We start from the raw sequence: 21,574 nt of genomic DNA, 5'->3' as shown, positions 1-21,574 counted from the left end.
GCGACACCATAGAAATTCCCTGCAAACAAATTGGAATGAGTGTGCAATAAACAGTTGGACACTGTATGACCTCCCTGCAAACTCTGCACAAACAAATCAGGACAAATGTTCAATAAACAGGTCTTCAGGAACTGACCTCACAGTGCTCGCTAGAAAACTTTATAATTCTTTTTACTGCACATTTCTCAAATAAAAACTTTGCTAAGTGTTTATTGTGGACTTATGAAACCAGGAATTATCTGCAGTGCTCTGCTTTTATTGAAGGATTTGGTAATGAAGACCAAATTTGGCCTTCAGAGAAACTTATCTTTCATGAAGGAAGCTTTGCACTAGTCCTCATGGGTTTATGAAACCAAGGATTACCCACTTTTCCTTTTAGTGCAGGATTTGGTATTGGAGGCAGGGTTTGGCTTCCGTGATTGGCTGGGGATGATGGGAGTTGTAGTCCAAAAGAGCTGAGGGCGCCAGGTTGGGGAAAGCCTGCCTTACAGGCTTAGATGGCTGTAAAAAAGGGGAGGAGACAAGTTCAGGGAGCTAGATCCACAGCATACATTTGAAGCACGCCTAGTGCATATTTAAAGGTTGTAACTTCTCACAAAGAATCCTGGGAACTATAGCTAGTTAAAGATGCTGTGAATTGTAGCTTTGTAAGGGGGAAACCATAGCTTCTAGGATTCTTGTGGGGTGGGTAGGTGGAAGTCATGTACTTCAAACATGCATTGGATGTGCTTTAAATGTATGTTCTGAACCTGACCTTAGTCATGAGGTAGGGACACAGGTGGCGCTGTGGTCTAAACCACTGAGCCTCTTGCGCTTGCCGATCGGAAGGTTGGCGGTTCAAATCCCCACGACGGGGTGAGCTCCCATTGCTCTGTCCCAGCTCCTGCCAACCTAGCAGTTCAAACACATGTCAGTGCAAATAGATAAAAAGGTACCACTGCGACGGGAAGGTAAACGGTGTTTCCATGCGCCGCTCTGGCACTCATCACAGTCCTCTGTGTGCCAGTAGCTGTTTAGTCATACTGGCCACATGACCCGGAAAACTGTCTGTGGACAAACGCTGGCTCCCTTGGCCTGAAAGCGAGATGAGTGCTGCAACCCCATAGCCGCCTTTGACTGGACTTAACCATCCAGGGGTCCTTTACTTTACCTTACCTTTACCTTTTACCTTTTAGTCATGAGGTCTAAATTCACATTCAGCAGATCACTAAATTACAGTTGCTGGGGAAAGCTGTCCTTGCAGAATGGTTGTTGCCTTCCAGCCCTGCACATATAGCTTTGGTCTGATCCTGCAGGGCTCTTCTCATGTTTTAACTGTTAGCAGACCTTGCAGCTTGGAATTAGAGTGGAACAATCACTTCCAATTTCTGGAATTCAAAGGCTTTATTCATGCAGAAACTGTTTACAGAATGAGTGGAGATAGGAGAGAAATAGCATATATCTTGTCTCAAAAAGTTAGGACAGAGCAACAAACAAAATAGCTCAGCTTTTAGGGGTGGCATTAAGGATGACAAAGCAAAGACGATAAGCAAGTGCTGGCAAGATTGCTAGACCAACAGCGCCCTCTGGTGGTTTAAAGTAATTCATGCATTAACTACAAACTCAAGAGAAGGAAATATATTTGCTTTTCACCAACGCTCCAATCCAATTAACTTTATTGTACTAGCCATTGGCCATGACAAATCTGAATCAAAAATAAATACAAGCAAAAGGGATGCTGCGCCACAAATAATAGTCTCTATTTAGATCTCTGAGTTTCCCTTACATTTCACTGCTATATTGTCCAGGGTATTCTTTCTGATCTTTTCAGCCACCAAAGCAAAAAGGGTGACTTTATGAGTCACTGAAATGTTTCCATTACTAAGAAGCCAACACTTCACCAACACTTAGATGCATTTTCAGCATGTCTGAAGGGCAACACAGCACCTAATGGCAAGGGAAGGGTTGATTGTAGCATCTGTGATTGAATGGGTGGGTGAGCTAGAGGACAAGCCCCCTTTTTTCTGCTCTAGGAGCAGGTGTCAACAGCACTCTCGCACAGCAAAGCATTTTGGGAAAATGCCAGTGGTTCCATTGCAGCGTCCTTCCAGCCACTCCTCGTTCACTGTGAAAACACAACCAAGGTGAAGGCAGGTGGGTTTACGGCCAAAGGCACAGATCAAGAGAAGGGGATGAAGAAAGTGCCTCTGGTGCCTTTTAATCTGGGAGGGGGGAACATTTTCCCCTTCAGGGACCATCAAACATCCATCTCTGCCCTGCCTACCTTCAGAGAGGATCTCCAGCTTGTCACCTTCTTTGAAAGACAGATCCTCCTGGCCCTGAGCAGTGTAGGGGTGACACGCTGTCATGTGGTAGAGTACTGGTCTGCTCGTGGTATCCCTTTGGGCCTTCAGAACACACACAAATGGGACTGGATCAACACATGCACTGGAATCAGAGGGTTGGTAAGGAATCTCAAGGGTTATCTAGTCAAACCCCCTACCAATGCAGGGAATCCACTACTGCAGCGCCTGTAATAGGTGGCCAGCCAGCTTCTAACAAAGGACAGCCGGTAGGAATTTCGCTTCCACCATCCAACAGCTTTTACTGTCAGAATAAGGTCATAGAGGGAGCTTGAGCAAAACAATTAACTCTACCGCTTCAGGTTGGAGGATACAACTTCTGAATATTAATATTATTAATAAAAATAATATCTCACTAAAAATTGAAAACAGCAAGGCAGGACTGGTGTGCTAGCCTCCTGTTTGCAGGGAAAGTTGTTGTTGTTGTCCAGTCTTTAAGCCCGATAACCCAACACCAATCAGCACGTACCTGGCACCAGAGGGTCAGCTGACCACCTTCCATGCTTTGCCAGATGTTCCTCAGTTCTTCATCATTGCTAACAGGGATCAGCTCATCACTACCTGAAATCTTGTACCTGAAAAGGGTCAGTGATGCAATCATCCACAGGTACATAGGAAGCTGTTAAGGCAAGAGTGTCATGGACACACCATACATTTAAAGCTCATGGCTTTTCCCAAAGAACCCTAATACATATGCATTTTTGTAAACATTGTTGGGTTGGAGAACTGCACCACAAAATTAGGAGAAGTGCAAATTTCAAAGGATAGTTGTTGTGTACTGTATAGGTTTGAAGATTGTGTTGGAAAGCAGCAGATCAGATAGATTCGGCTTTCATCCCTACCTGGTGCCAGTTCATGTGTATCTCAGAACCTACCTCACTGACATCCGTGTAGCCTGCTGGCAGCATTCTTCCTGTAGCAGGTTCCTAAAGTCAGCCAGGGATGGGGCAGGACTCATTTTCACCTTGACGGAGTAGGAAGTGTGAATCTTCAGCAGGATGAACCCATTGGTGATGTCACCAGCCTCCTCAGAAGAGGGTAAGTCCTGCTCAAGAGATGGAAAGGTATGGCTGAGCAAAGGGAACATCTGAAACAGTGTGTGTGTGTGTGTGTGTGTGTGTGTGTGTGTGTGTGTGTAGTAGATATAAAAATATAACTTAACTCCCCTTCCTGACACCCCCAAACAGTATTTTGGGGTACAGATTGTATTTCGTGGAAGCACAATATAGTCTACAAATAGGATTAGGAAGCTTCTATTTTAACTTGGTATTCAGTCTCCTGTAACAGTATTTTTCCCTTCACAGTGATCATTGTTTATTTATCACCTACAATCAAAATAAATGACTCTGTTATTTAGATCCACATCTCGTTTTTCTTAATTTATCTAACTTTTCTCCAGTTAATCCTATTTTGCCTTGCAAAGACCATACCATCTGAAATGTAGTTGGCAGGGCTGGCCCATCCCGTTTTGCCACCTGAAGTGAAACAGGAATTGCTGCCCCACCACACCATGTACCCCACTTCCACCACCACTGCACCCCAGTTTTTGCCAAACTCCTCAAAGCATTGCAATTCAGCTTCTCCGCCTTGGGGCAGTGAGGATGAGTAGCAACACTGTGCATCCAAACACCTCCCTCTTGACGATGGAAGTGGTGGGAAGAGGACCGCCTCTTGCGCTGAGGTGGGTGTTTCACCCCTCCTCATGGATGGGCCAGCTCAGTTAATTGGAACCATTCTGCCAAATTCCTGACTATTTATAAAACCAATAAACAAACACCAGTCTGCCAAAGACATGTCCGCCTTTCTTTGACCTCTCATTGCTTGGATTTTGTGAGACAATCTTTCCAGGACAGCTAGCTGGCAAACTTTACAATGCCAATATTATAGATTCATAAAACTTACAGTTCTTCTGAAGCAGATTTTAGGGCTGTTCATGATGCAATAGCTAAAGCCCTTTTGCAACTACATTATATTACGTTATGTCACATTATTGCCATGGCAAATATAGAGTCTCACCTCCAGGGATGTATTTTGACCAGTGATGTTCATGTCTGCCCTGTCGTCATCTTCCTTGGCTGGTGCTGCAAAACAAGCTTCACCCACTTACTAATAAAGCTGCATATTCTTTATATTTTACTTTTTTTTTAGTTAATATTTATTTAATACTTAGATTTTAAAATTTATACCCCGCTCTTCACCATATGGCTCTCATAAAGGGAGGTGTAAACTATAGTTCCCAGGAATCTTTGAAGAGGAGATGTGTTTCAAATTCCAGGTGTGTACGCAGCCTAATTCTATTAGTTAAACCCTGCCTTTATCATATTACTTTTATACCCCACCTTTCATCCATGGTTCTTCCTCCTCCCCATTTTGCCCTCAGAATCCTGCTGGATAGATTGGGCTGAGAGACGGGGAGAGGAGCTACTGGCCCAAGGTCACCCAGTGAACTTTGTGGCTGAGTGGGGATTTGAACCCTGAGCTCCCAAGTCCTAGTCAGACACTCTAACCAATATGCAACAATGGAGAAAGGAAGCAAACTGGTTCCTTCTCCTTCTATCTCCTTTGCTGTAGGCTCCGTAGCTCTGCGCACCCACTGGGAGAAATGGGAGGATATAAAGGGTCCCTCCAGATATGTGACAAATCCCCTTCTTGTGGCTGACCTGACTTCTGAATATTTTGCCTCTCGCAGGGCAGGGTGGGGGGTTCTTTTCCAGGTGGTGGGGGAATCCCACTGCTGCCTTTCTGCAAGAAGTGAGAAGCTTCAAGATATGCCAAATCCCTTGTACGCACACACACAAAAGGTTGCTACTCTCTTTGGCTTGGGGGGGAACAAAAGTAGATGATAACAAGAGGAGGAAAGCAAGGGGTGCTAAAGTTCAGGAATACCTAATACAGGGTTGCCAACTTTTCCAGCCAGCCTCTGTAGCTGTGCCATTTAAGAGCAGCTTCCTTTGCATCTCTGAGATGGTTAATATGTTGATCTATGCACTGCAGTAAGTTTCAGTGGCTGATTTCTGCACATCAGCAAATATTGTATTGAACAGCGAAGGCACTGGCCACTTTCAGGTCAGCTGGCCACCTTATGGCTGTGAGAGAGAGGCAGGCTGATGTGGCAATCAAGGAAGTATACGTGGTTTAGGGCAGGCAATGCTTCTAGAGAGAAGCCAGGGGAAAGAAGTTGGCAACTGCTGTCTCTGCGCCAAGAGCCCATGAGCAGCGCACATACTTCCCTTGCTTTCCCCCCTTCACCTGGGGCTGGGGCTCATGAAAGCCGATGCCACAATCTTCCTCAAAAGCAGAAGAGATGACCTGTGAAGGGAGGGTGGCATAAAATGAGCATTACTTTATTTATGTTTTTCAATTTTATACATTTCACTGATTTCACTATCATTTTGACATTTCAAAACATGACTTCCTTCCCCCTCTTTCTGCTGTTCCTTAAATTTATTTTTAATATTTTCTGCATATCCAAATTAACTTAATTTGCTCATTTATTCATCTATTTTAAATATATACTCTTATAAAACTGCAGGTTATTACAATAATCCTGCCAATGTTCTTATCTGTTTACAATTTATCTGTAAATATTCAGTAAACCATTTCTATTCTTTTATAAAAAGTTTGTTATCTTGATTTCTTATTTTTCTGGTAAGTTTTGCCATTTCTGCATATTCCATGAGTTTTTGTATTCATTCTTCTTTTGCTGTGTCGTCTTCTTCTTTCCATTTTGGGTCAAGTAACATTCTTGCCACTGTAGTTGCCTGCATAAATAAATTTCCATACAGCTTGGGTAGTTCTGACCCTAAAATGAACATTACAAGCCAGAGGAGTGCAGTGTCAACTACCGGCTGTTATTTGGGATCCTGAGAACAAATACATGTTAATGGGCCTTCTCTTGGAAGCCTCTCATTTATGGAGTTCCTGGCTCCAACCTTGTCATTGATTTGGCACTATTTTTGATTTCCCAGGCATTGGGGCAATGCCTATTATTTGCTATTGTACTGTTAAATTTGTGTTTCACAGTGCTTACGTGACTTTGTTGTATGTTACTGGTTGTAAAGCAAAGTATTCATTTAACAAACCTTAACAACAACAACAATTTTCTCTCTCCTGGCTTGGCTCATCCATCTATCTCTCCATCTCTGTCTGTCTGCCTGCCTGTCTATCTGTCTATCTATCATCAGCATAAGGGGCACCAGCTGAATGCAAAAATGGTTTGGAGTAAGGCAGACCTGGCTGTGGGTCGTGAAAGCCGCTCCCTGCAAGGCCCTTTCCACCTGGCCTAGGGGGCGGTGCCCACACTCACTAGCCCTACTGAAGAGGCTCCTCATGAAGCCGGAGGAACATCGCCCGGCTATTGTTTTATTGTTTTATTGATTTAATATGCTGTAAACCGCTTTGAGATTTTTTATTAAAAATATAAAGCGGTATAGAAATTTAAAAATAAAAATAAATAAATAAATACTCTGCAGTTTGTGCAGCCATAGGTGGCCATGCCAATTCTAGCATGAGGAATGGCAGGCAGGCACATGCAAGCTATTTAACAGAGGGGAAAGCAAGCCACTGTATGAAGTGACTACCCCCTCCCTTCTTTAAAAGGACATAGAGCAAGAGAGGAGGGGCTTGGGACAAGTAGGATGAGCAAGGGTGGGAGCCCCTAGCAAATCCCTCTAATTGATGATGGCCAAAAGTCAAAAAAAGAAAGAAAAAAAGAAAGGGTGCTTTTGCCTGTTGCGAAACAATGGCAAAATTGGTGCCAGATGGGACAATTTTGTAAACAGTGAACCTCCCCGACAAGCTTTATTTCTACATGCAAGGTTGTTGGGGGAGGGGAGTTGTACAGAACATTCCAGAATGAGAGCCCCATGCTGACTCCCTTTGGGGAAAACTAGCCCCATCACAGCAGAAGAACATCACCCCTTTTATCTGCGGAGTCAGAGGTTGTACCTTGGCCTGGCCCAGGAAGTCTTTTTCTTCCAGCTCTTCCACGTCCTTCTTTGGGGGCTTGAAGATCTCCCCCTGAGGGACACTCCGGGGTTCCAAGAAGAGATGTTCCTAGGACAGGGCAGGTTTAGGGTAGACTATTCACAACAGGGTCATCTTGTCTTGGATATACACATTTACCTGAAGCTGCAGAAAGGAAGTTCATCTTGTCTAGGCTCCTGCCTTGCAGAGGAAACTCCTCTGTGCCAGAGAACAGTTTTCTATTTCGGGGGTGGGGAACCTCAGGCCCAGGGGCCATATGTGGCCCTCCAAGCGTCTCCACCTGGTCCTTGAAACTCCCCAAATGCCACACCCCTCGCTGGCCTCTCTTTGCACCTCCCTTGAGTGTTTTTCCTTGGCTGGAATGTGTCCTTGAACTCCAGCAGTGCCTCTTGCTTGTCTGGATGGAGAGGTGTGAGTGGGCAATAAAAAGGGCATCTGGAGACGTCCTGTGTGAGTGTCGGCCTCTGCTAAGCAACCTCTTCCTTGGAAGGTGGATCTACACTTCCAGGAAAAACCGACTTCCTCAGGTTAATGCAGCAAATCTTACCTGGACTTGCTTCAGAGCACTATCAAGGTGGTGGATTTGACCCTTTGGGGTCTCTCTAGCAGCCTCCTTCAGTGTTTGCTGAGCATCCTGCCACTGTCCAAGATGGCAGTGAGCCGCAGCAGTGTTGTACGCCACCTGCAGACCACACAAGAAGTAACATTTCTGCTGGATGCAAGCCTCAGACATTACACTGGGTTCTTCAGCAGGAAGGAAAGTCCTCAATTACCAACTTTGTAAGACCTCTAAATAGTAAACTCTTATCATTACACAGGTTTCATGGCAGAGAATCGTAGGGTTGGATCCAGTGCTAATCTTACTCAGAGCAGAGCAGACCAGTCAGATACCTCTTGTTGGAAGACCACAAGAAAGATCTAATTGCAACCACACTTTCCCGATACATGATCCCAATACATGAGTTCAGTGGCACCCTGTCTCTGACAGTGGAAGTGGAACATAGCCATTGTGGCTAGTAGCCACTGGTAGCCTTATCCTCTTCTTTGAATTTGTCTAATCCTCTTTTAAAGCCATCCAAGCTGGCCACCATCACTACTTCCTGTGGGAGTTCCGCCTCACCGAGTTACAATTTCAAGAGTGGTTTAGCAATAATCGCTCTTCATGGGGATCTCTGAGAATTGTAGCTCTGTGTGAGGAATGTGTATTGGGGGGGGGGGGTGTTAGAAGTCTCGGCATCCTGAACAAACTACACTTCCCAGGATCCTTTTGGCTAATCCCTGACAGTTCAAAGTGGTATGCTACTGCTTTCCAGAATGGGAAGTCCATGTCCCAGGGGATTCTGGGGGTACATATGCACATGTTTATTTGTACCGTTCAGCTTCTTTGTACACAGGTACACAGACTATTTGGGCAAGCTGTGAAGGGAAGGGTAGAGGAAGTATGAGAGGATAGGCTATGAAAGGGGAGGTGTGAGGTGAAGGAAGTGTAAAGGGAGGGGGGTTGGCCAGGTGTAGATGAAGGGAGGTTGGCAAAGGGGTTTGTGAGCAGAGCAAGCAGGGGCAGCAGCCCCTAGTTATGTATATTATGGATTGTGTTGCTGCGTCATCATCGTATGATTCACTTAACATCACCTTACCTCCCAGGCACACAACACAAACTTCAGACCCAGCTGCTTATAATCAATGCAGGGGTTCTTCCTGAGGTGCAGCAGGGCAAGCCTGAAATCATTCAGAGCTTCTTCATATCTGGCAGGGGAAGAAAACAACAATGTCTGTGTTTAGGAAAGTAAAAATACGGTACAGTACTGAGATCAGGAAAAGAATTGCACTGTTATTGCTGTTAGATATATCCTAGGTGTAAAGAGCCCCAATGGGGTCTGAGGACCCTCCAGACCTCCCCCTTTGGCCAACATCCCCATAACCATGCCCACCTACCCCACCCCTGATGACATATGTGCACAAAACAGGATTGCAGAGACGGAGCTGGATTTACAGAAGCCGTCCCGGTTTCTGATTTGATTCTGGAATGTCTCACTTTTCCTTAGGACGTCCCAACATTTCATCAGAGAAATGTTGGAGCATATGGTGTGCAACCCTCAAGCCAAGGAGATAAGTAGCTATACATCCTTTAGAAGACATCTGAAGGCAGCTCTGTATAGGGAAATTATTTTAATGTTTTATTATGATTTTTATATATGTTGTAAGCCGCCCAGAGTGGCTGGATGGAGCAACCCAGTCCAATGGGTGGAGCATAAATCATAAAGGTAGTAGTAGTAGTAGTAGTAGTGTGGAATCGGACATCCCTGTTTTCATTGGAGAAATGCTGGAGAGCATGGGATTGAACTCCACTTTCCGGTTTACAGAATCCACAGGATCTCTGTTTCCTCTCCACATTTAACAAACCCCCTAGTGTAATTTATTAGAAATTCAACAGATGAACATTTTTCTGGCATGGAGCGAAGCTGGAGGTAGCTGAATTCTCTCCACCATTCCACTGCTGTTAAAAGGTGGAGGAGGCTCCACTAAGAAAAAGGTGGCAACTTGACATCAGTTTCTGCCCCACTATGTTGCATAGCTTGGCTGGTTGTTTGCCTTCCTTTTGCCAGCTTGTGCGCTGGCTTCATTCTGGCTCCTATAATATTTGTGTGAGCTCAATTATTGTACCCTTTGACAGTGAAACAACAGACACTCACCTCTCCAGCAACAGGTAAGCATATCCTCTCTGGAAGAAACCCACAGCTAAGCAATTGTCTTTGGAAATGGATCGGTCAAATGCCTGGAGGCAGAAAAATAGCATTAAGGTTGCCAGATTTCTTTTTTTACTCCTGTGCTTTTTAACAGCAGGAGAAATTCAGCAAGAAATGCTTTTTTCCTGGCACAGAGATGAAACAATGAGAAAAGGCATCTCTTGTTTGCTTTTACTGGGTGTCAGGCTGTTTACAGGCAGAGAAATAAAGCCGGCCATAAAAAGTTGACAGCTTTTTCTCAGCAGGGCAAAATGCATTTTGAGCATGTTGTTTGATTTGGTTTGATATAAGGAGAATTCCCTGGATGTCTAGATCCAGATTTGGGGCAAGTACTCTTTGGTGAGAGAGCACATGCAGTGATTTAAAATCTCAAAACATGCAGCAAAGTAAAGTGTGGAAATGCAGGATGTTAGACGTTTAAAATATCCCCTTCTAAGTTGATACAAAAGCTCCCCACTTTCCTTAGCATATACGATATGCTTGGTAAGATAAATATGATTTACTTACAAAACTATTCAAAGATCAGATTCATGTGCTTTTCCATACAGCAGCAAGAAAAGCCAGGCAGCAAAACTTAGGTTAGTTGTAAAAAGGTAAATGTTTCTAAATCATTTGCATAGAAACACAGAGATGGCTTGCTAAAGCCATACTGTAGAAGCTTGGAGCATTCAGCTTAGGCACTCTTACTGGAAGAGTTAACATGGTGGGGGGGAATGGTGGAATGTAGGAAAACAAAGAGTTTGGTAGCCCTTCCTCCCAGCCTGAGGGGGTGTGACCTAGTTAAGTGAGGTAGGACAGCTTACTCTATGTTTTTAACTCCTTCATGCATTAATTATAGTTAAGCATGTTGGTTATATTAGGTGAGATATTTCCCACAGAGAAAGGGACTGCAGCTCAATGACTTTGAACCCACTTGCTTTGCACATGGATGGGACAGGGTTCAAAATTGACACCTGACATCTCCAGTGAAAAAAGTGGGGGGTGGGGAGATCCCAAGTAGCAATAGCGAAGGAAAAGTCATATTTTTGACCAAGACCCCAGAAAGCTGCTGCCAATCAGAGTAGGCTACACTGGTCTAGATGGGCAGATATTCTGACCTGCTGGCATAACACAGCTTCCTATGCAGGAACCAGGTATGAACTAACTCAGCCCACCTTCCCAAGCTTGGTGATTCTGAGACAGAAATGCAATGTCTCTTCCGGAATTTGTTACCTTAAGCTATTGCTGCACTGAGAGGCTAATTCTGTTTTTGCTTGCAAAGTAGGTCAGGAATTCTTCCAGGGATAAAGCATTAAGGAAGGAACTTGCAAAATCATTGTTTCTTCTGTAAAAAAGGTATTCCACTGAGGCTTAACTAAGGTTGGACAAATCAATCAATTTCAGTTTCTAATCTTTCCAACCTTTTATTCAGTTTGCCAAATTTCTGGATCAGTTTGCAGATTTTTTAAAAAAATGTTCTCATGAAAATTGGGCAGCTTTGTACACATTTCTGCCAACATGCACCTCTCTTTTTTGCAAGTGATGTCCCTGTTACGGAAATTACGGGGGGGGGCACATCTTTAAAGTTAAATATTACAAATATTATGCCTGAATGTATGCTTTCAACTTGACAGCTCAGGGAAGTTACCTAGCTTTAAAAATAATATAAAATCATCTCCTTTCCCAGTTTCCTCCATTCCAAAGCTATTTTCCCCTTGAAAAAGGACTCCAGGAAGTTCCCAGAGGTGACAATTGCTGGGCTCATTGTTAGCCAAAGGAAGCCAAATCTCATCACCAGACTCACCTCAGGCTCCAGACATGCAAAGGAACTTCTATTGTACTTTTGGGTGGTGGGTACTTAAGACATATTTGTCTATGCTAATCTTATACCTGAGTCTTGCCCTGCCATGTCTGCTTATGCTAATCTTGTACCAATGACTTGTCTGGACATGTTTGCCAAGGTTAACCCCTCCCCTTTTGTGTCATGTCAGTGATGTAGCAATGATGCTGTTCGAACTGTATTCTGGGATACGGTGGGAAAGTTTTAAAAGTCTTTGTCACCCCATCCTCGGGGTTCAAATTTGCTCTTTGAACCTATTGCGCAATAAACTTTGGTCTACAGCTATTTGCTCCGGTTGACTGGACTCCTTCCTTTATTCTGCAGGGACCCGCAGGCTCTGCCCGACGAGCTGGGTGACTGAGCAGCCTCACACCTAGATTTTCCATAACATCCCCTAATATTTTTGTATGTTATTTTCACTAATATTTTCATTATGTGTTCTTATGGCTGGAGAATTACATCACAAAATTTGGTGCAAATATTTGAGCATGTGAATTAGGTATCTTTGCATTAAAATGAAAACTGAACCAAATTTCTTTCTGTCCCTAGGCTTAGCCATACCAGAACACTTTTCCTGTGTTGGGCTTCTTGTATTCTGCCTCACCAGTCCCAATGGGCACCAGCTAGTTCTGGAATCTGAGGCATGTTGCTGACTCATTCGTTCTGGGAATTGCTAAATTTGTTCAACAGTTGCTTCCTGCTGTGGTAACCTGGTTCTCCAGGAAGTGCTGAATATGAATATCCTTTGTCCTCCCCACAACACTTTTTATACCTGCATTGATTTACTTTATGTGAGCCACTTCACACGTTACATTCCTTACGTGCACAGTTTAAATACTTCTTTCCTCCCACAACTGTATAACTATTTATTTATATTACTTTTAGTGTCATAGTGCAACCCTTATTTATTTATTAACATTTGCAGCAGACCACTTATTTGATTTTTTTTAAAAAATCACATGCCTCTAAGCTAGGGGTTGGCAAACTAAGGCCCGTGGGCCAGATCAGCCCCACCTGGGTCGTAAATCCAGCCTGTGCCCCATGCCACAAAGCCAGAATCCGCCATAAAGCTGAGACTCCCAGCGACAGCAGCGGGAGGAAGAGGCTGAGCGGCGGCAGCTCTGCCAAGCAGATGCCACGCCTGGTTTACCTCAGCGCGGCGCAGGGATGTCTCTGCCAATCAAATGCTGCGCCTATTTACCTCAGTGGCGTTTGATTGGCAGAAACATCCCCACGCCGCGCTGAGGTAAACCAGGCACGGTGTCTGTTTGGCAGAGCTGCCGCGACTCGGCCTCTTCCTCCCATCGCAAGGAGGCAAGGCAGCGCCCACCACCGGCTCCGGCTCCTTCCGCCTCGCCACCTCCAGACAGTGGACCGGCCCGCTACTAGAAAAAATTGCTGACCCCCTGCTCTAAGCAATTTACAATGGGCAATCTAAATCTGTCATTTAAAAATACCAGTTAAGAGAAGCATGGAAAACGGGTTAACATACATTTTAAAAATATAATAAAATCAGCAGCCATAAAGCCGTTATGCATAATAAAAACACATGTAAAAGTTGGTTGTTAAAATGACATGCCTGGGTAGGTTTGTAGAAGTAAACAAAACAAAAAAGTACAGTGGTATCTCGGTTTATGAACTTAATTCGTTCCGGAAGTCTGTTATTAAACCAAAACCGTTCTTAAACTGAGGCACACTTTCCCTAATGAGACCTCCTGCCGCTGATGCCCTTCCACCATTCGGATTCCGTTCTTAGACTGAGGTAAAGTTCTCAAACCGGGACACTATTTCCGGTTTTGTGGAGTTCGTAAACCAAATCGTTCTTTAACCAGACTGTTCTTAAACCAAGATACTACTGTATTTAACAATTGTTGAAAACAATATAGTGAAGGCCTCACAGGGTTGTTGTAAGGATAAAATGGCAAGGGGGGCTGCCACCTTGAACTCACTTGAGGAAAGTTGGGATATGAATGTAATAAATAAGCAGATAAAATATAAATATCATCAATACATATGAATATGCCATACAGGCAGGTCTGGCTCTGGGTTTGAGAGGCCCAGGAGCAAAGTGTGCTCTAGTGGGCTATACGCGGATGACTTTCTTGGTGGTGTCAGTATTGGTGGCTAAAGGACTGCCATCTTCATTTCCCACAATGCTCTGGAGCGCCCAATCTACTGCCACCCCATGACGTTGTGGGGAATTAAAACAGAGGTAGACCAGCCTTTTTCAGCTTGGTGACTTCAGGATGCTTTGGACTACAACTCCAATCAGCGCAGACAGTTCTGTGTTGTGTGTATGCTCCATGGAAAACCTGAGTTTGAACCTGTCATGTGTGAAATGGTCTTAACACCTACCTCCAGAGCTTGCTCCAGGTCTCCCCTTGCAAGATGCAGGCAGCCAATGTTGAAGTTGATCTTTGAAGGAGGGTTTTCAATGCTGCAGAAGATGCGTAAGGCAGATTCCCAGCTGCCCTTCTCTAGAGCTAAAACTCCTTTGTTCCAATGCCTGACCAGGTTACTGTAAGCCATTGTCTTTCTAATATGAGAGGAAGCAATCTGATTTGGAAGGCCTGGCTCTTTAGAGCTTGCTCAGACTATGTGCTGTTTGGCTTTGCTTCCAGAGACAAGCATACCAGGAAGTTGAGCATCTCTCTCTCTTTTGGTCCCAACTAACCTTTATTGCTCAAACAGGGAAATACAGGCAGAGGAGGAGCCACTCTGGCAGCAGGTCAGTTTACAGACAAAGTCTTTTCTGTGCAGAGCCTGGGCAAACAACAAACCCTCTGTCCCAACTTTTTTATCATTAGGTGCACTGTCTCTTTTTCCTTATCACAATGTCCAGGTCTGTAGTAAGAACTGGAATTTATGAAGTAATATTAAAGGAGAGCCTTTGACCAGGTGTAAAGTGCCTTCATCTCCACGGACTACAACCTTTACTGCCCTTGAGCCATTTAGAAGAAATGCAGATTTTCTGTGTCCCTTCTCCTTCCACCCTATCCCCATTTCTATTCCCAAATCCTGCTGAATAAATGGGATTAAGATCAGGAGTTAATTACAGACTGCTATGAGCTGTTCCGCCTATATCAATGACCAGTGAAATGTGGCTCTTGCTAGCTGCTCCACTCTATAACTAATCAACTGCATTTTGCACTAACTGGAGCTTCCATGCCATCTTCAAGGGCAGCCCCAGCTAGAGCACTTTACAGTAGTCCAGAGCATGAATTATTATGGCCAATCTAAGAATGGCCATATGTGGCAAACCAGCCCATAGCTGGTCAAAGGCACTCTGCACCAGCAAATAATAATAATAATAATAATAATAATAATAATAATAATAATAAATGTTATTTATACCTTGTCCGTCCCCCCCAGCCAAGGCCGGGCTCAGGGCGGCTAACAACCAATAATAAAAACGAGTTGAATGAATACAACTTAAAAACAAGATTAAAATACAACATTAAAACATTAAAATGCAGCCTCATCACAGGAGGAGAAAGGAGAAAGAAAGAGGGAGGAGGGAATCAAATTGACTCCAAGCCAAAGAGCAGGTGGAACAACTGTCTTACAGGACCTGCGGAAAGAAATCATATGCTGCAGGGCCTTTGAGCCTCTGGTGACAAAGGTGGATCTAGGATATGGGTGGGGAACTTCTTTCAGCCCGATGGCTGCATTCATAATGGGGTCCTTAATGGGGTATAGACCTTGTCAGGTGCCAAATGATGCCAACCTCTAGTCCCTTCTTTCTGGTCCCTGGGGTGTCACTTGTCCCTGTTTTTGGCCTTTGTTGTTGTTGTTTAGTCGTTCAGTCGTGTCCGACTCTTCGTGACCCCATGACCTTCTTAATTTCTTTTGTGAGAATTGGGCACTTAGATAAAGAATGAACCTATATTCATCTTCAATATGTTGGGAACTGTAAAGGATTTATTTATTTAATTTATATACTGCCCTTCCTCTGAAAGGGTTCCATATCTATGAAGAAAGACCCTGGTGAGACCCCAGTGCACCAGTCTCAGAGGGGCTGCCTGCTGCATCTTTGCAAGATTCTCTGCTCTTCTGCCTCCTTCTGCTCAGCATCTATCCAGAGACAGTCATTCTGCCTCATCTCTGCATCATGTTGGGTGTGAATGGAGCATTCAGTCACTGCAGATACCCGGATGCAGCAGAAATTTGAGGAATGCTGGGAAAAGTTAAGGAAAGGGAATGCCTTGGCCCAGATGAGCCTCCCTGTACTCTGAGATCATCTGACAAAGGGATTTTGTTCTAATTACCTTCATGTCTAAAAATGCACATTGTTAAGTCTTACTTTTCTCCAGGGCCTCAAAAAGGCACTTCAGCAGAAATTTTTGCAATGCAGAAACACACTAAAGTATGATCAATGAAGGCTGAAATGTGATGTACACTTATTTGACAGTAAGCCCCACTGAACTCAAGCGGGACTTGCTTCTGAGTAAGCATGCGTAGGATTGCACTGTAAAGTCACTGGAATGCAAAGTGTTAAAGAAATAGTTCTATGGGTTTTGGGTTGATTGATTGGTATGTATGCAGTAGTTCAAATAAGAGAATACAGCTCTCCTAACAACTCTCAGCTTCCTTAACATCATCATCATCATCATATTAACAAACTACAACTCCCTGAATTCTCTGGGGGAAGCCATGAGCATTTAGAGTGGAATTGTAGTGCTTTAAATGTGGGGTATGAATCTGACCTAAGATGGCCCTATCCACCCATTGGAACAGCACGGTGCTTATCTGTGTCACAGCAGACATCATGGCAAAAGCTTTCCGTCCTGGGTGAGAGGAAGAATGACTCTTCTATGATAGCCTCAGTCACGCATTGGTACTGCACCCTGATATGGGTACATATTACAAGCAGGTATCACAGGAAAAGTGTTTCCTCCTGTGTGAGAGAGAACAGGGAATGCCTTCTCTAAGATGGCGCTAGGCCACCTGTTGGCTTGGATGATGATGTGTCTATGCATCTCGTGAGCCCACGTGAGAGAAGAGGCAATCCCTCATGTTTGAGAAACTGGGTGATGCCTCTTCCAAGATGGCATCTGCTGAGGGTAGCCAAAAGAAACAAGGGCAAAGTTAGCATAAAAAATGGCATATGCCAATTTATATAGATGTCAGTTTAGAATTATAATGAAGGGGGTTTGACTAGATTTGCCTGAGATCATTTCCAACAATTTTATGATTCTTGGATGCCTTCAAACAGAAGACAGACCTTTCAGGTTTTATACACAGTTGCATTAATAATACTGTTTTCTTTCTTTCTTTCTTTCTTTCTTTCTTTCTTTCTTTCTTAGCAACTTTCTAATTAGTCTGGACACAATTTTTGTCGATGAAGTGTTTTAAATTCATTAATTTGACTGATTAATCAATTAAATGTTTGTGGGCTCTCTCAAAAACCAGCTCAATGCATTTGGTTTTGCAATCCCATTGGGAATCACGGGAAATTAATCTCACAAATTGCAGAAACAGGGAGAGAAAAGAAACCAACAGAATTTATTGGTCATTTGTCAATGTAAAAAAACAAAATGAAACAAACAAGACAAAAACAAGCCTCCATGGCAAAGGTGTGTGATTGCAAAGGAGATGCTGGTTAAATTCATATATATTATATTATGTACACATCTGAATGCCATTTCTAAATACAATATGTACACAGTCATACAACAGCCGAAACAAACAACATAAATCTGAGCTTGGTTAGCAAAAAATAAGGCAGCAGTGGGGAGAGAGAGAGAGGCCTTGTTTGAGGGAACTATATGTGCTCTGGGACAAAATGGCTGATATATCCACAGTTTCGAACTTCAAGTAACACGGGAAGAAGGTGTCCCAATTCAGGCTGCCCTCAAAAGATGAAGCAAAAGGTGCTCTCTCAACAAAATCCTTCATTCCTATCTTCTGTCGCTGGGTTGTGCACTAGAAAGGCCTGGCTGCACCCTGCCTTGGTCATTTGCTGGGTCATTTGCAACATTTAACCTAGCAACATTGCTTGGCTGGGTCATTTGCAACATTTAACCTAGCAATTGACTCCTAAAATGGCCAGAGGACCAGAGGATCAAAAGCAAGAACATCCTGGCCTGTTCCTACAGCCTACAGTTGTAGAACAGATGACCTTCCAGATGTTGCACTGCAACACCCATCAGCCCTTAGACAGCACAACCAGTGGTCAGGAACAATGGATGTTGTAGTCCAGCAACACCTGGAGGACCAGAGGTTCCCCATCCCTGGAGAAATCAGCCAGTGAGGCTTTCCTTACCATCTCCTATGCATGTCACAGCAGAACAAGCTGCTGTTCAAGGCACAGGAGAAAGGGGACCCTACCTGTTTCTCACATGGCCAGGGATTTAAGATAGCCACTGGTGATACCCCCAAAATGTATGGCAAAGTTCTCTCCAGTGCCAAAGCTCCTTTGCCATACATTTTTGGTGGAAGAGCACCTGGTTGGAGTCTCTAAGGCTTCATGTTCAATCCGTCACATCTCCAGTTCTCAGTGCTGGGAAAGATTTCCTTAACACCACTGCCCAGCCACTGTAGACATACTAGGCTAGAGCAGGGATGGGGAACCTATTGTCATCCATATGTTATTGGACTTGAACTTGCATCAGCTGGCATGGCTAATAATCAGGGATGATGGGTGTTATAGTCCAGCAGCTTCTGGAGGGCATCCCTCCCCCGTCCCCAGGCTAGAGAGAGCCCTGTGGTCAGGCCTAGTATAAGGTAGTTCCTTTATAGCTGTTAGTTTTGTCATTTCCATGACAGCTGGGGTAAAAACCGGGACTTCTGACCCAAACTAGTATTTTACATGGTAAAACAAGTCCAGTGGGATCCAATGACTAGAAACCAGATGGTTGTCATTCTCACTGTAGAAAAGCCATTAAAAATCCTCCCTATAAAATGGAAGTTATGGCCTACTTCATATGGCTGTTGTGACAACCGCTGTAGGGAGTGGGAAGCACAGAGGACAATAATAATACCACATTGGGAAGGGGAGTGGCACAACTAGTGAATTTTCCATGTGAACATCTTACTTAACATCAAGCGGGTGATGGCACGGGCACCCATAGCATGCCATGGAATGTTTGCTAACATTTCTAACTTCAGAGGGGAAGGCTCAGTCATGGAATGTTGAAAATCAATACACTTGCTGCTAGGAAAGTGGTTTGGGGGTTTTCTGGTGCAGAGGGGAACTTCACACCAGAGTTAGGGAGAAAAGCAGCTGTGTAGTGCTGGGGAGGAATCTAGGGAGGTGAGACGCTTCAGAACGGCTGAAAGCCCGAGTTTTAGCAGTAGGGGGAGCTAAAAGATGGGGAGGAACAACATCACACATAGGAGTGAAATGAGAAAAAATTGGCTGAAATTTCACATTCAGAATGATGAGACAAACAAAAATATTTGGTCTCCAGTTTAACACACCAAGATAAAAAGTCCAGCCTGAGAAGCACTGAAATTGCTTCAGAGGCTCTAAGAGCCACGTCCAGAGGAGCAGATGCAAAAACAGCAAAGAATCTTGTGGCACTTTAAAGACTAACATAAGCATAAGCCTTTGTAGACTACAGACCACAAGTTCATCAGTTGCATGAAGGTGTCATCCTGAGTTTTAAGCATATTTCACACAGAGTTTGGGAAGCGTGGGGATTGTAAAAAGTGAGGTCGGAGGGAAATGAAAAAGTACAGACAGTGATAATCATGTTCTTAACAGTAGCAATTCACTAAACAGTTCTTGACAACACAGAAATCCTGGCATTGGCAAGCACATATAATGTGCTAAAGATCCTTTTGTCCAATATTTCAAGCACTGGATGACGCGAGCTCTAGTCCACAAAAGCTTATGCCATATAAAGACTCTTTGTTGTTCTAAGATTTAGGACAGGGTGGAGCTGGAGGGTGGTGTTATAGGGCAGGAGGGGCCACCAAGAGCAATGAAGCAATGAAGATAAGCCACTGCTGCTTAGGAAGGACAGGTTCCCATAGTTAAATCTGGTTGGCCATTGTGTGAGTTCCAGTAAGGATCACTATGGGCAAACCCATTTACTTGCATTCAATATGTGCATGACCGAACATATGTGCATCGGCCCAAACCCAGAAGTAACCTAAAAAGTCACAAGAAGGGGCGGAATGGGGTATTTGCAGGCTTTTTCAGTGGTGTTTCAATTATAAGCGATTTCACGGATGCACACAGTGCCTCGAAACGTAACCCTCGCGTAAATGGGAGGTTGCCTGTGCTTATAATATGTCATCAACAACCCAGACTGCAGTCATTTCCAAAAACCTCTTTGCTACTTAACAATGCTACAGTCAATTACCGTATTTTTCGCTCGATAACACGCACCTGACCATAACACGCACATAGTTTTTAGAGGAGGAAAACAAGAAAAAAAAATTCTGAATGAAACAGTGGATGTATCATTTTTGTGCTTCATGCTGCGGCCACAGACATGTGATTTGACCGTGAGTTTGGGGTAGCCCAATGCAAAGATCCTGAGGATCCATGTGGATCCATGCTTTGTAACCACGTTTTTGCACCATTGCAGCCCCAGGCAACAGTGGGTGCATGATTTTTTTGGTGCAGGCTGTAGCCATGGACATGCTATGTGATCTGATGGTGAATTTGGGGTAGCCCAATGCAAAGATCCTGAGGATCCATGTGGATCCATGCTTTGTAACCACGTTTTTGCACCATTGCAGCCCCAGGCAACAGTGGGTGCATGATTTTTGGGTGCAGGCTGTAGCCATGGACATGCTATGTGATCTGATGGTGAATTTGGGGTGACCCAATGCAAAGATCCTGAGGATCCATGTGGATCCATGCTTTGTAACCACGTTTTTGCACCATTGCAGCCCCAGGCAACAGTGGGTGCGTGATTTTTTTGGTGCAGGCTGTAGCCATGGACATGCTATGTGATCTGATGGTGAATTTGGGGTGACCCAATGCAAAGATCCTGAGGATCCATGTGGATCCGTGCTTTGTAACCATGTTTTTGCACCATTGCAGCCCTGTTTTTGCATCAGATCATTGCTATGTGATCTGATGGTGAATTTGGGGTGACTCAATGCAAAGATCCTGAGGATCCATGTGGATCCGTGATTGGAACCACGTTTTAAGTAGGGAGGGAAGGAAAAACATAGAAGCGACAAGGAGAGGGGTGTGCAGAGAAGCAGCTGGCTAAGAATGCAGGAGAGGGGTTTTACCGGAGGGAGGAAAGGAAGGCAAAAGTCCCCCCCCCACAAGCCAACCAGCTCTCTCTCTCTCCCCCCCCCCAACCTGCATGTTGCCTTCGAGTCCCAGACGCACGGAGAGGAATCTGTTTTCCACTCTGCTTGCCTGGAGGGGAGGGGTTTTCTCTGCTCTTTGTTCCGTCTGAGCAAACACAGTAAGGAAACAGAAGCGGGTGGGCAGTAAGACCCTGAGGCAGAATGCAGGAAAGCAGCAGCTTTCCTCCCTTCTCCGGACGATTTTATATTTGCCTGATTTTTGCCTTCACTCGCGCTTGTCAGCTCCAGGGACCACACATTCGCTCAATAACACGCACAGACATTTCCCCTTACTTTTTAGGAGAAAAAATCTGCGTGTAATAGAGGGAAAAATACGGTATATATCTGATGCTCAGGTTATCTGAATTCCAGTTATCCCCAAATTTCTGGCTCCCTGAATATACTGCTGCAGGTTCGTA

General features: G+C 44.3%; 1 protein-coding gene and 1 long non-coding RNA gene across 4 annotated transcripts; both read right to left on the bottom strand.

Annotated features, from left to right (window-relative positions):
- Positions 1-1,364: 1,364 nt before the first annotated feature.
- NOXA1 (NADPH oxidase activator 1) lies at positions 1,365-15,948 on the bottom strand. 3 transcript variants are annotated; one of them, XM_053374578.1, is made up of 12 exons: positions 15,843-15,948; positions 10,022-10,106; positions 8,966-9,074; positions 7,876-8,010; positions 7,260-7,397; positions 5,592-5,651; positions 5,003-5,084; positions 4,359-4,423; positions 3,218-3,387; positions 2,812-2,917; positions 2,264-2,387; positions 1,365-2,104 (listed from the first exon to the last, which is right to left on the bottom strand). In XM_053374578.1, exons 1-12 carry the CDS (start codon positions 15,859-15,861, stop codon positions 2,022-2,024), a joined length of 1,176 nt encoding a protein of 391 aa, XP_053230553.1. In that variant the 5' UTR covers positions 15,862-15,948; the 3' UTR covers positions 1,365-2,021. The 3 variants fall into 3 exon arrangements, with proteins under 3 accessions (XP_053230553.1, XP_053230551.1, XP_053230552.1); XM_053374576.1 differs by lacking the exon at positions 15,843-15,948 and adding an exon at positions 14,250-14,536 and having other exon boundaries at positions 10,022-10,104; XM_053374577.1 differs by lacking the exon at positions 15,843-15,948 and adding an exon at positions 14,250-14,536 and having other exon boundaries at positions 7,290-7,397; positions 10,022-10,104.
- A 1,430-nt stretch (positions 15,949-17,378) lies between these two features.
- Positions 17,379-19,227, bottom strand: LOC128406829 (uncharacterized). Its single transcript, XR_008328638.1, has 2 exons — positions 17,920-19,227; positions 17,379-17,879 (listed from the first exon to the last, which is right to left on the bottom strand). It is a non-coding gene; the product is annotated as an uncharacterized LOC128406829 (long non-coding RNA).
- Positions 19,228-21,574: the final 2,347 nt, after the last annotated feature.

Source organism: Podarcis raffonei, chromosome Z (assembly GCF_027172205.1).
Source record: "Podarcis raffonei isolate rPodRaf1 chromosome Z, rPodRaf1.pri, whole genome shotgun sequence".
Lineage (NCBI taxonomy): Eukaryota > Metazoa > Chordata > Lepidosauria > Squamata > Lacertidae > Podarcis > Podarcis raffonei.
Note: the sequence above shows the minus strand (reverse complement) of the source record. Positions and strands in the feature narration are given on the sequence as shown.